The sequence below is a fragment of the Arachis hypogaea genome, chromosome 14 (assembly GCF_003086295.3).
Source record: "Arachis hypogaea cultivar Tifrunner chromosome 14, arahy.Tifrunner.gnm2.J5K5, whole genome shotgun sequence".
Lineage (NCBI taxonomy): Eukaryota > Viridiplantae > Streptophyta > Magnoliopsida > Fabales > Fabaceae > Arachis > Arachis hypogaea.
The window spans coordinates 132,846,736-132,860,219 of record NC_092049.1 but is presented as its reverse complement, the minus strand read 5'-3'; the positions used below and the strand labels follow the sequence as shown (position 1 = coordinate 132,860,219).

General features: G+C 27.9%; 2 protein-coding genes across 2 annotated transcripts; one reads left to right on the top strand and one right to left on the bottom strand.

Annotated features, from left to right (window-relative positions):
- The first annotated feature begins 747 nt into the window (after positions 1–747).
- Positions 748–2,716, top strand: LOC112744247 (F-box/kelch-repeat protein At3g23880). Its single transcript, XM_025793806.3, has 2 exons — positions 748–2,004; positions 2,250–2,716. Exons 1-2 carry the CDS (start codon positions 864–866, stop codon positions 2,291–2,293), a joined length of 1,185 nt encoding a protein of 394 aa, XP_025649591.1. The 5' UTR covers positions 748–863; the 3' UTR covers positions 2,294–2,716.
- An 8,139-nt stretch (positions 2,717–10,855) lies between these two features.
- On the bottom strand, positions 10,856–13,170 carry LOC112744246 (F-box protein CPR1). The gene is made up of 3 exons (XM_025793804.2): positions 12,933–13,170; positions 11,416–12,704; positions 10,856–11,174 (listed from the first exon to the last, which is right to left on the bottom strand). The coding sequence occupies exons 2-3, from the start codon at positions 12,646–12,648 to the stop codon at positions 11,121–11,123; spliced, it is 1,287 nt and encodes a 428-aa protein (XP_025649589.1). The 5' UTR covers positions 12,649–12,704; positions 12,933–13,170; the 3' UTR covers positions 10,856–11,120.
- Positions 13,171–13,484: the final 314 nt, after the last annotated feature.

Below are 13,484 nucleotides of genomic sequence, written 5' to 3'. Positions count from 1 at the left end.
CGAATTACATTTTACAACTACTTTCACCTCCAAACCACATCCAAGAGAAAAAAGTTAGGCAACACCACAAGATTCAAAATTACGGACATAGAGGACGATCCGAATTATATTTGTCAGTTGGATGAAATTGTCCATATTGCTGATAGCATCAACGAAGACATTAGTGAATAAAATTTATTTTCACCAGGATAGATCAAAAATATTAGTAATATTGAGTCGATTAGAGTATTTGTTTATAAGTGATAGGCCGATAGTTAGAATTTTTAAATTTTAAATATTAGATTAATTAAAAATTAGAATTTTAGTTAAAATTTAATTTAAATTATAAATATCAGTGATAATAGTGATTTAGAATCGTAATATATTTTACATTAAAATTCTTTTTATTAGAATTCTCCGTATATTAATTTTTATTTTTTTGAATTTGTTGGAAATATGAGTATTGTAAAATTATTTGTTTGAGTTTTGAGTATTTTATTTGTTATTGTTTGTTTAGTGAAGTGTTTTTATTAATTATTATGGTCCATAGAAATTGTTAATTGTTTTGTTAATTATTACTTGCGGTGGTGAATTTTTGAATTATTTGAAAATGGAAAATAGAAAACGCTACCTTGTAAAGCCATAAAATGTTTTCTGTTTGAAACTAGAAAAAATGAAGTCCACGCTTGCTATTTCAATTGTTTTAAAACTGAAATACTATTCTCGCGTTCTTTCCAGGCGGTTACACAAGTATCGGGTGTAAGGAACTATAATTAATTAAAAAATAAAAATAATAAAATATTAAATTTAACGGCTGAGAGATCACATGTTATGTGAATTGTCACAGCTGACAACCCTGACCACAAAACAAAAAGAGAAGGAGCATGGAGAGGAAGCAACTGGGCATGAATGACATCCTCCCTCCCGAGCTCATTCACGGAATCCTTCTGAGGGTACCCGCCGAAGACCTGTTTCGCCTCAGATTCGTTTCAAAACTTTGGCACTCTTTCATTTCCGATCCAGACTTTGCGGAATCGCATTACAACCTCTACTCTGCCGCATCTTCCGGTTCGGTCTTGGTAAAAGACCATACTAATGCATGCTGTGTTTCCTTAGACACGCTATTTGATGTTACAGCAGCAGCACCACCAACATTCAAAGTGGTATCTCTCCCTTCCAAGAAGACGCCATGTTCTCTTTTTCGTCTCTTGGGATCCTGCAGAGGCTTTCTTCTCTTAGAGGAAAAACCAGCTAATTTTCTTGTTATATGGAATCCACTGACCGGATCCAGCAAAACAATATCTTACTCTCATATCGCCTCAGAGATCCAGCCCGATGATGCATTTCGATATGGATTTGGTTTCGATGCATCACGTGATGACTATTTAATAGTTCTATCTTGGCTTGATAACTACAACCAACACCGCTTAGTTTGCTTTTCGTTGAGAACCAATTCATGGATTAATCTCGATGCAGCACTTCCCAAATCCATCAGTAGGCGGAAGCAGCAACTTTCTGGGTGGTTCTTACATGGCGCTATTCATTGGTTGTGTTACTCTAGTAAAGACTGCATTGATGACGGTATTCTTATCTTTGATTTGAAGGAAAGGAGTTTCTCCAAGATATCTATGCCACAACAACTCGTAGGGGATTATCCCATCTATCTCACCATATTAAGAGGGTGCCTAGCCTTGTATTCGTATGACATTGACAACCATAAAACTGAGATATGGGTTATGAAAGAATATAAAGTGCCGTCATCTTGGATTCTAATGTATGAGATTCCTTATGGTAACAATTTACCTCTATGCATGTCCAATGGAAATGACATTATTGCGTTAAATTTTATTCCCCGGTATTGCAAGATAAGGTTTGCTAAATATAACGTCAGTGGAAAGCTTCTAAATTATTCTCCTCTACCTCTTTCTGAATATTATAACTTCCATAGAAGTTTCTCTGTATATACAGAGAGTCTCTTTCCATTCCCCTGTGACATTAAGGATAGGGATAAGAAGAAGAAAACTGGTATGTAAACTATTCTCCTATGCTTTGCACCCTATATCTTTGTGATTAATGAAAAAGTACCAAACAAGATGCATCATGCATAAATTTGCATTCAGATATGAGATTTGACTATTGATGGTATGAAATTATAATTTATCATTAATCACTTTCTTGCTTCTTACAGTACAGTCTTATGGTGAGGCTTAAGGTTTAGCTATGTTTTCATGTCTAAAGCTGTGACCTTTTCCCGCTGATATTCTTTGCAGGCCAAGAATGTTTTGAACAACATGATGATGTTGCCAAAGATTAGAATGACAATGGGGTCAAATAAAGGAAGAGAATATGGAGCAAGCATATTAGTGAACAACGAACATACAGGCCAACAACTTAGAGTTTGGAAGTATGATTTTCTTTCCAAATTTCGCATTGTTAGGTATGCTGCGGACACTAATAACAGTCTTGTGTCGCTGTTCCTTTTCCTGTTTCTTCTTGGCTTCTATCCAAGTAGCATTACAAAAAAGACTACTTAACTTACTAGCTCCTTCCATTTTCATTTTCATTTTCATTTGGTTGTTTAATAGCTAGAGATGAGGTAATAAATGCTTAAATGTTAAAGAACAATCATATGTCAGAATCTGCTGTCTCCGCATTGTATCTGAGACCTTTTCGCAGAACCATTTTTAATTCTATATCATAAAAACTAGTCATACGTTTGTATGAGAATTGAGAAGGATCTAAGTTAGTTTTATACTATCTGGTGTGAGGTGCTGCAAGGTGCATTGGCTTTTGGGATTTATAGCACACTAAGCATCAAGTTAATTTTGTTGAGATATTTAGTTTGAAATTTTTTGAAGTCAAATTTATTAAAAAAACACTAAACTTTCTTTTTTACTACACTTGTTAAACAACTATTATTTTTTATTTTTTATCATTATGATGACGATTATTTTTTAAAATTATTTAATTTGCATATTACATATAATATAAGGGATTTTACTGATATATATAATTTTAAAAATATTTTATTTAAATATGTAAATTATTTACATATATCAATAAGTAAAATATTTATTTTATTGATTTTTTTTACTGCGTTTAGAAGGAAGACTATGACTCAAAGATTGAAATTAAAAGACAAAGAACCTAAGATTGAATTATATCAAATTTATATGAGTTTATCGGTTATAAATTATATATATACTCAAATATAGAAAGTCCGCCCTGTTTCGCCAAAAGTCCGCCATCTAGTGGGCTGGCCCGCCCTGCCCCGCCTAATAAGGCGGTCCTGAATTTCTCTCCCACCCCGCCTAATGGTAGGCTGATGGACTCTCCTTTTTTTTATAAACCATTAAATATTAAACAATATATATAATTTCACAACCATTTTAATAAATTTATAATTTCTAAAAATATAAAAAAATTATAATTTTTAAATTCACACACATTAAAGTCTTTATAATTATAAATATGTAATAAACATAATTATAAACTAAATTTTTTGAAACAAAATAATAAAACCAACATTGTCTAAAGTAAAATAAATATTATCCAAAATATATAATTAAATATTTTCAAGTTTATAATCAATCAAACATAAAACATAATCCAAAATATAACTTAGAACATCTTCAATTATCATCTTCACCCTCTTGTAGATCAATAACATCATAAAAATTTACAAAAAAATGACCCTGACAAAATAAAAGTTTGGCCCAACGAAAAAGTCTGCCCCCCGCCAAAACCCATGATTAGGCGGTGCGGAGGTAAGCGGGCTTTTTAAGTTTGGCGATTTCAAATTTTCAACCCAACCCATCTTTTTGGCGGGTTATGCGGGTTAGTCCGATGGATTTCAACCTGTTTGCCACCCCTTGTCCCCATCCATTTTCGCATGGCAGGTCATGAGGATTTCAAGAGTCCCCAGTATGGGTGGCAATGGGTAGGATAGGGTAAGGTTTGGAGTCAACCCTAACCCTACCCGCGGGTTGAGATTTTTATATTAACTCAACCCTACCCTACCCGCGAGTTGAGAATATCTCAACCCTAACCCTACCCGCTCTTAACCCGCGGGTACCCGACTCTACCCGCGGGTTACAAAAAAATATGCAACATTATTAAATAACTTGATAATAATTTAAAATAGAACTGACTTTTATGTAAAAAAAGTTTATTAAATTATCAATTAATGATCTTCTTTTAATGACTAAGGATCTTTTGCACTTAGTGAGAGGTATTTGATTCAACATCTACTTAGAACATATTTTTATATAAGAATATAACATATACATATATAGGGTGCGGGTTGGTCGGGTAGGGTTGAGGCTCAACCCGTACCCTACCTGACCCACACGAAAATCCTACACGTACCCTACCCTACCCGCTGCGGATCGGGTTGGCAACCCTACCCGACCGGGTGGGATCGGGTTAGGTACCCGTGGGTAGGGTACATATTGCCACCCCTATGACCCCATCTAGTCCCAAAATGCGAGTAATCCCTGCAAATACCTGCTTTGGTTGTTTTTGTGATAATCCCTATTGCTAACATTCATTGGTTCGTGACGTGGAGCTATTCTAGCCACTCAATAAATTCATAAATAATCAAAGTTTAGGTTATATCATTTTTATAAAGTCACATGTATCCTTGTTATAACAATATTAATAGAAGATAAATGGATAAACACTAAGCTATTATTTGGATATAAGATAAAAAATAAGAGGAAAAAAAATGGAAAGAAAGAAAATGAGAGGAAAGAAAATGAAAAGAAAATTATATTTTTTTGTATGTTGCTTAGATGAAGAAAAAATGAATGGAAAAAAAATAGGAAAAAAAATTTCTTTTGCTTGGATGGAAGGAAAAGTAAGAAGAGAAAAAATTATAATAGAGTAAAATTATATTAATGTTTTTATATATTATATATAAATTATAATTCAAATGGTAACTCTGTACTTTTACTCATGTTTGCACTTCTGCATAAGTTTTTTTCGCAAATTTGAAGAGAAAAAATTTACATGAGCTCCACATACACTTTTATGTTTTCCATTCAATTTTTTTGTTGATACAAAAAATAAAAAATTGATTTTTTCATCCATTTTATTCTCCAACATTTTATTTTTCTATAAATTCTTCTAATCCAAACAATGCATAAATAACTCATATTTTTCATATATATAATAATAACTAATATTACATATTAGGTTATTTTACGTTGATAAACTAAAGTCACCCCAAAATTACTTGAATCACCCAAATCCCAAAATGTTACCTAGTTGTTTCCATTTACATTTTTATTTAGATCGAATTTAATGAATTCAAATTAGGGTAATAAGAAGTAAATCGAATCTATAGGATTCGAATTACTTGACATTGTAAATTGAATTCAAAGAATTCAAATTATGTCATCCCCTACTAAATCGAATCTATAAATTTTGATTTATATGGTCCATGCTAAATCGAAGTAATAAGGTTCGATTTATACTCACTTAGTAGCAATCCAGCTCATTGTAAATCGAATCTCCTTCATTTGATTTAGTAGCATAGATAGTATCCAAGTAATTCGAATCTTATAGATTTGATTTACTACGGAAACACATAATTCGAACTTCATAAATTTGATTTATATAGATATATAAATTGAGACATGCACATAGCCTTTTTTATTTTGGGGGATATACGTAAAATTGGTTTGTAAATAGTTTATAAAGGTGATTTATCCCACGTATTATAACTTGTGAAATCATAATATTTTGAGAAGTAATATATAGACAACTTGAATGTTGATAAGTCCGCAAAATTTTAGAAAAAAAATAAAAATATAAAAAAGTTACATATTGATCCATAATTTTTTTTAAAAAATTTATCCATAGTCTATGATTAATAACTTTAAAATGATATATGTGTTATTTATTTTAAATATATATTTTTTAGTTTATAAAGATTTATAATTTTGTTATCGGCGATATTAGTAGTTATAGAGAGATTTTTATCTTTAAATAAATTATAGAGAAATTAAAAATAAAATTGGTTGCTATTTTTCTGACAATCCATTTAGTTTTTAATTTAAATTAAAATTAAATTATATATTCAATTTATATTTGTTTATTTATCCTAATGATTGTATATAATAGATAATATATTTGAGCATGTTTTAAAAGAAACTATTGAATTTTATATAATTGAAAGTTAACAATGAAATTAAAATTAAGATGAAGTAAAATACAATAAACATATGAGGAGTGAAAGTAAAATAAATAATTAAAAATAAGGTAATAAGATAATTAAAAAAGTAAAAAAAAATAGAAAAATAATGTATGTAGTTGATAAAAATACACTGTAAAAAAAATTAGTATAATCAATGAATATAAAAGATGAAAGACAAAAATAAAGATATATTTTGTTAAAAAATTCAAGAAAAATATTGTGAAGAAGAACTTATTAATCAAGTTTTATGAAAATATTATAAAAAAAATTAAAATGTTAGTAAATAAAATAGTAACTTCTTTAAGAACTATTAACAAAATACATAAAAGCACATTCTGATTCCTAGGTATAGAAAACAATAAGAGAATAATTTAAATTAAATTCATTTATTTTATTTTTTATTTATTATTTATTAAATAATTTAATATTTATTTAATTTTATTCAAATCAGATAATATAATTGATTAGTTATAATTAATATTGTTCACCTTAATGCTATAATTGAAACATATTGAATCTCTAAAGGTAAAATTAAAACTAAATATTAAAGATAACATTAAAATAAAAATGTATTTGCTATCTTGTAAATTTTTTTTAATAAAAATCTCATTTATACATCTTTAAAATGTATCATTTTAATACAATGATATTTTTATTAAAAATAAAAATTATGATAAATATCTCATATATTTGTTAGTAGATTATATATAAATATTTTTTGAAAAATATCACTTTTATTATATGAAAATAACTTAAATACCTTTAAATATGATTATGATAATTTATTAAGTATTATATTTTTTTTTACTAATTTATATTTAAGAATTTACCTCTAACTTTTAATTATAGTAAAAATGTAAGATATGATGCCAAGAAAAAAGCTAAAGCGACATAAATTTTTTACTAAAAAAAATATATTTTTTTATTTTTTAGACGCATATTTATTTTTTTAAGTTATACATTTTATTTTATACAAATTAATGACAATTAAATGTACAAAAAATACTAATTAATAAAGAAATAAAATTTAAGATAAACATGTCCTGAACAAATTGAAATAAAATAAAGACTTTTAATTATGATCATTAATTTTAATCACATATATTTACTTTAAGATGTATACTTCAAAAACTTAATATATTAATATTTTGTATTTTTATTTCTCAATTTTAGACTATCACAAACATTAGTTACTCTTCAATAATGACAATGCTTTTAAAAAACTAAACATAATTAAATGATCTTAAAATTATATAATAATTTTTAAAATAACAAAAAAAAAATACAATTACCTAAAATATAATATTTGTGTAATAACTGAAATTTAATTACCAATATAAAAGTAACATATAAAAATAAGTGTTTAATTAAAGAATTTAATATTTATAATAATATGACAAAATAAATTAAAGTTTGAGTTTAACCATAGCAAGCGCTCAAGTTTAAATTTTCATAAATTAATTTATTTTTGTTAAAGTAAATTGCGCAATAAAAAATTCATAAAAAATTCATATAGAAAATAATTTATTTATAAATACAAAATTGAAAAAATTATTCTTAAAATTTGAATATGCAGATAAAAAAATAAATTATAACTTGTAAAAATTATCTCTAAAATTTATTACAATAAATAATAAAACTATAAAAGTCATGTATCTATATAAATTAAATTATATTAAATTATAATATATCTAGATATTTAATCAACCTAATTAATTAGTTTGTAACTGATTTGATTTAATAATTTAAAAAAATTTGAATAACCATTTTTGAAATATGTCAATCTAAATAATGTAGATTAAAGATAAGAAAAATATAACTATATTATATAATACAATATAATATTTCTAAAAATTTGTTTTATAGCAGATCTAATGCCAAGATATTTATCATCGTCTGTGGTATAACCTAATTTCATAATTATTTAAACGTTGTTTTTATGAAAAAATTGCATTATTTATTATGAAAAAAATATTTACGCACTATTATAATTTAAATAGAATATGAAATAGATATTAAACCGATTTCTCTTAATAATTATTCAATCACAAATATCCATCAAGGACATGAGATTTAAAAGCATACAAAGTAAATATAATAGAACTTTTACACCACCATGATAAGATGATTATCATAAGTCTTTTTAGTATAAATTAAACAGCACAACATATAATAATAAAGAAACAATCAAATTCAAAAAAGTTATAGAACACCTATCATACACTATGACTGTTAGTATTGAGAAAGTTTTAACCATTTATTCTTTTACTAGCTAGCTATCTTTTTATCTACTCTACACTTTGTCTACGAATATGTTAAGGACTAAACCTATGCTTTAACCTTTCAAAATCCTGTATATTCTTGCCAAACACAATATTATTATGCTTTTTTCTTTATAGAAACTATTGAATGGAAGAACCGTTGGTAAAAAGACGAGGTTCTCTTATAATATGTATGACTTTTTATGATAATAAAATAAAAATAAAAAGCATGAAATAATATTGTGTATATTTAAGTTAATTTTAATCTTTTTTAATAACCAGATTTATCATAACGTAACTGATAAACAATGATAGTTAATACGGATTGGATATGTTTTGAGTATGCTATTCATTTTATGATTTTGTACTAAATTGAGACATTTTCAAACTATAATATTTGTCAAACAAACGATTAATGAAACACTCATCCATACCTTCTCATTTTGAGTACATTTATACATAAAAAAAAGAGTTGAAATAGCAAAACCGATAAAAATGATGATTTTTATAATTTTGTGTGGCTATTTATATATAGAAGACCAGAAGACCATGATTATCTAACAAAATTAATTTTATTTATTGCATTCAATTTGAATAAGTAAAAAATTATCTTATTTTAATTTAGTCCTTAATTCACATGATTTAAATTTAGCTCAATAAATATGATTTAATTTGATTTAATTATTAGTAAAAAATATCTCGAGAACCAATTTTATATAGATTTATTATTTTAATGATTAATTAATTAATCTAATTAATTAATTAATACAGATAATTAGTATAATTAATTTGATTTAATAAATTAAAAAAATAAATTAAAAAATACTAATAGAACATTAAAAGAAATAAATTAAAAAATACTACCAAATCACATTAATATAAATTATAATAAATTATGTAATAGTTAAATATCTAATCAAATCAATTAGTTGATATAGTTAATTTATCATAATAAATTATATTTAATGAGTTAAAAGAAATAAATCGCTAAACACTCTCATAAGCATGTCACGTCAACTCCATCATTAAGTGCAAAACCTGATTTTTATATAATAGAATAGATAATAAATAGAATATATGAGAATATGATATGTGACATATTTTAATTATGAAATTGGTATTATATAATAGATTTTTTCTAAATCCTTATTGCTTGTTCGTTGCTAATTTTTACGTAATTACTTAATATTTTTCGCCTATAAAACTATCGACTACAAAATATTATGATTTAATTAATAAGAATGATGATATTAATATTTTTTCATAAGTCTTGTTATTATTTATAATTAGAAAATAGCCATAAATAAATTTATTTCCTTAATGAATGTTAATTTTGTTGCCAAATTCTATATTACCTTTAAAATTTTAGCGTAATTGAGTCTAATTTTTACATTTTGAAATAAATTTACTCGAAAAAATTAATATATAAATCACATTATTATTACAAAATTACTTTTTTAACATAATTAGTAGTGCTTATTTGAACCATTAAATTTAGCTTCTAATGATATTAAAGTCAACCTATTTTATTATCTTGTACCTTCAAAGAATTTACATGACTGACATAAAAATATAACAATTAAAAAAAATTCGTTACAATGGGTATATTCATTTTAACAAATATTTTTTATCTAATACTATAAAAAAATACATCGGCCACTTCGAAAAATTGAGATATATTCACCAAACAAACAATCAATAAAACACTCATCCATACTTTCTCATTTTGGGTACATTTATACATAAAAGAAATTATACATAAAGAAAAAAAAGAAGAAGAAAAGAAAGAGTTGAAATAGCAAGAGCGATAAAAATCACGATTCTTATAATTTTGTGTGGCCATCTATATATAGTAGACCAGACAATTATGATTATCTAACAAAATTAATTTGTATTTATTGCACTCAACTTGAATAAGTAAGAAATTATCTTATTTTAATTTAGTCTTTAATTCACATTATTTGAATTTAGTTCAATATATATGATTTTATTTAATTTGATTTAATTATTAGTTGAAAATATCTCAGTTGCCTATTTTATTCAAAGATTTATTATTTTAATGACTAATAAATTAATCAAATTAATTAATTAGTACACACAATAAATTTGGTTTAATAAATTAAAAAATACTAACAGAATATTAAAATAAATAAACTAAAAATATTACCAAATCAAATTGATATAAATTATAATAAATTATATGATATAATTGATATAGTTAGTTTATTGTAATAACTTATATTTAATGAGTTAAAAGAAATAAATTGAAAAATACTCTCATAAATATACTACGTCAGCTCCATCATTAAATGTAGAAATCCGATTTTTATATAATAAAATAGATAAATAAAATAAATGTTCGATTTGTTTGGTTTAATTATAACAAAAATAACACAATTTAATCTAATCGATTATATATGTTAAATTTTAATTATTAGAATCTGCTATTAAAACTTCTAGGATTGGATTCATAAGGTTTTGACATGAAAAAAGAAAAATACATTATGCAATCTGCAAAATAAAACATCTAAAGTTTTACATAACCAACTAAGAAATAAAACATTAACATCTAAAGTTTTGCATAACCAACTAAACTTCATTTGCACTTTTCAAATGTTCTTCCCCATGTGTCAAGCTGTTCACTTGTATGTTGCCTCCTAATTCTCTTTCTTTGTTTGATGCTAACCTTTAGCAACATCTTGTTGTTCAAAAGTATTCATGGTGAACTTGATGGCCTGCACAAAAAAAAGCTCAGTAAAAGACAAAGTTTTAGACATGAAAATAATCTAAACTTTAAAACTGTGCTACAAGCCCGGACTACAGGAAGCAAGACAGTGATCAATGACTCCTAAGCATTGATAAATTCAAATTTCAGCATACAGAAACAAAAGTTACATTTGATTGGAACTTGATGCAAAATGCAATGAAAACTAACAGGAATAGCTTCGTGCAAAGCATAGGAGAATAGTTACATACTGATTTCCTTCTTCCTCTTCTTCTTGTTATCCTTATCCTTAGTGTCACTGGGAGTGGCAAGAGACTCTCTGTATACACAGTATTGCGTTCACGGCAGGGAAGCTGACAACACAGACTTTTAAAATGCTTGAGCAGGTCTCCTCTGACATTATATATGAAGTATCCTGTTTTACCACACGAAGTATAACCTCTTCCAATTATATCCCTATTACTAGATAAGCACAGAGGCCGGAAATCCTTGCAAGGAATCTGATAGAGTGTCCAAGATGAGTGCACTTTATATTCTTTCATCACCCATATGTCAGTGTTACCGCAATCATCATTGCGAGAATACAAGGCTAGGCAGCCTCCGAGTAAGGCAAGACTTGGATAAGACAGTTGCTTCGGCGCAGATATAGTTGAAAAAGTCATTTCCATGAGATCAAAGATAACAATAGCATCCCTGTAATCTTTAAGATCGCGAGGCACCCAATGAACAGCGCCATTAAAGAACAACCCCTCATTATGCCAGTGATAAAAACTCTTAAAACCCAATAATTTGGGGACTGCAGCATCAAGATTAATCCATGAATTGGTTCTCAAGGAAAAGCAATCCAAATGATATTGTCCTTCGCAATCGCACCAAGCTACAAGAAGTAAGTAATCATTCTGTGATGGATCATAACCAAATCCATGCAGATATACATCGTAGGCAATCCTAGGGCCAGGGGGCTTACTACGATGAACAATATGAGAGTAGGATATTCTTTTGCTGGATCCAGTCAGTGGGTTCCATACCACAAGAAAATGTGGGTCTCGATGGAAGAGAATAAAGCCTCTGCAGAATCCCAAGACAGTAAAATGAGAACGTGCTTTCTTCTGGAAAGGGGGACACACCACTTTTTCTGATGCATCATTGTCGTCTAAGTAAACCAAGTAAGCCATAGTGTCGTTTTTCATGAAGAAGCATGCGTTGGTGACAGCGGTAGAGTGGTGAAAATGCAATTCAGCAAAGTCACGATCAGAAATGAGAGAGCACCACAGCTTGGAAACGCACCTGAGGCGAGCGAGATGTCTGATTGGCACCCGCAGAAGGATTCTGTGAATCAGGTCAAGAGGGAGGATGTCGTGAATGCTCTTGCTCTTGTCATTCATCGTCTTCTCCATGGTGGATTTCTCTTTTGCTTTGTTCACTGTGTGCTTCAGCCTCTTCTTCTTATGCATGCTTGGATTCCTGAGCTTTTCGCAATTCATATACCAATTCACTCAACTACGGTTCCGGGACTTGAAATTGCCTTGAAAACCTAAAACTAAAAGGGAAAGGGTTAGTTTTGGATTGGCTATTGGAAAAAAAATTATCTTCTTAATGGGTCCATAAAAAATATCGTATCGATATTTTTGTTCCAAACAAATTTTATTAGTTAAGTTTCTGAATTCAAAAATGCTACTTATTCTTTAAAAATTAGAGTTTAGCACATCTACATAACATTTATTTTTACAAAACTCTCAATCATATATAGTTGTGCAAGTAGAATTACCTTAGACGAAGAAGGATCGTGACGGTGGAGGAGACCTAGAATGAAAGAGGCGTGCGGGGGAGCAGCGGGTTGCCTATGGAACTGCGCATCGCGGATGGAGAAGTTCTTCGCAGGGGGAGAGGGAGCTCGTCGCGGGAGGAGGTGCGCAGTGCGGGAGAAGACGAACTTGGCAAGGAGAGGAGGCACTGCAGCTCTAAATTTTTAGTTACCACAATAGAGAGGTGACTAGTTAAAATCTGTGTTTAAAAGAATATTTAGAATTTTATTTAGGTGAAGTCTCTAGTGTTTAAAATATTAATGGCTAAAGATGGCCAAGAGTTGACCTTTAAATAAAATAATGACATTTGGTGGATTTAGTTTCACAACTTTTTAATATTCTTAAGGGTGGTTAGAAGTGTGCAATAATTATTAGAAAATTATCTTGTGGATAAAATTGTCATTTGAAATTATCTTAATGTGTTGTTGGATCTTAGACAAAAATATTATTGAATCATTATACAAAATAAAATCAAAATTGCTCAAGTATAAGGTCCAATAATTTTTTTGGCACAA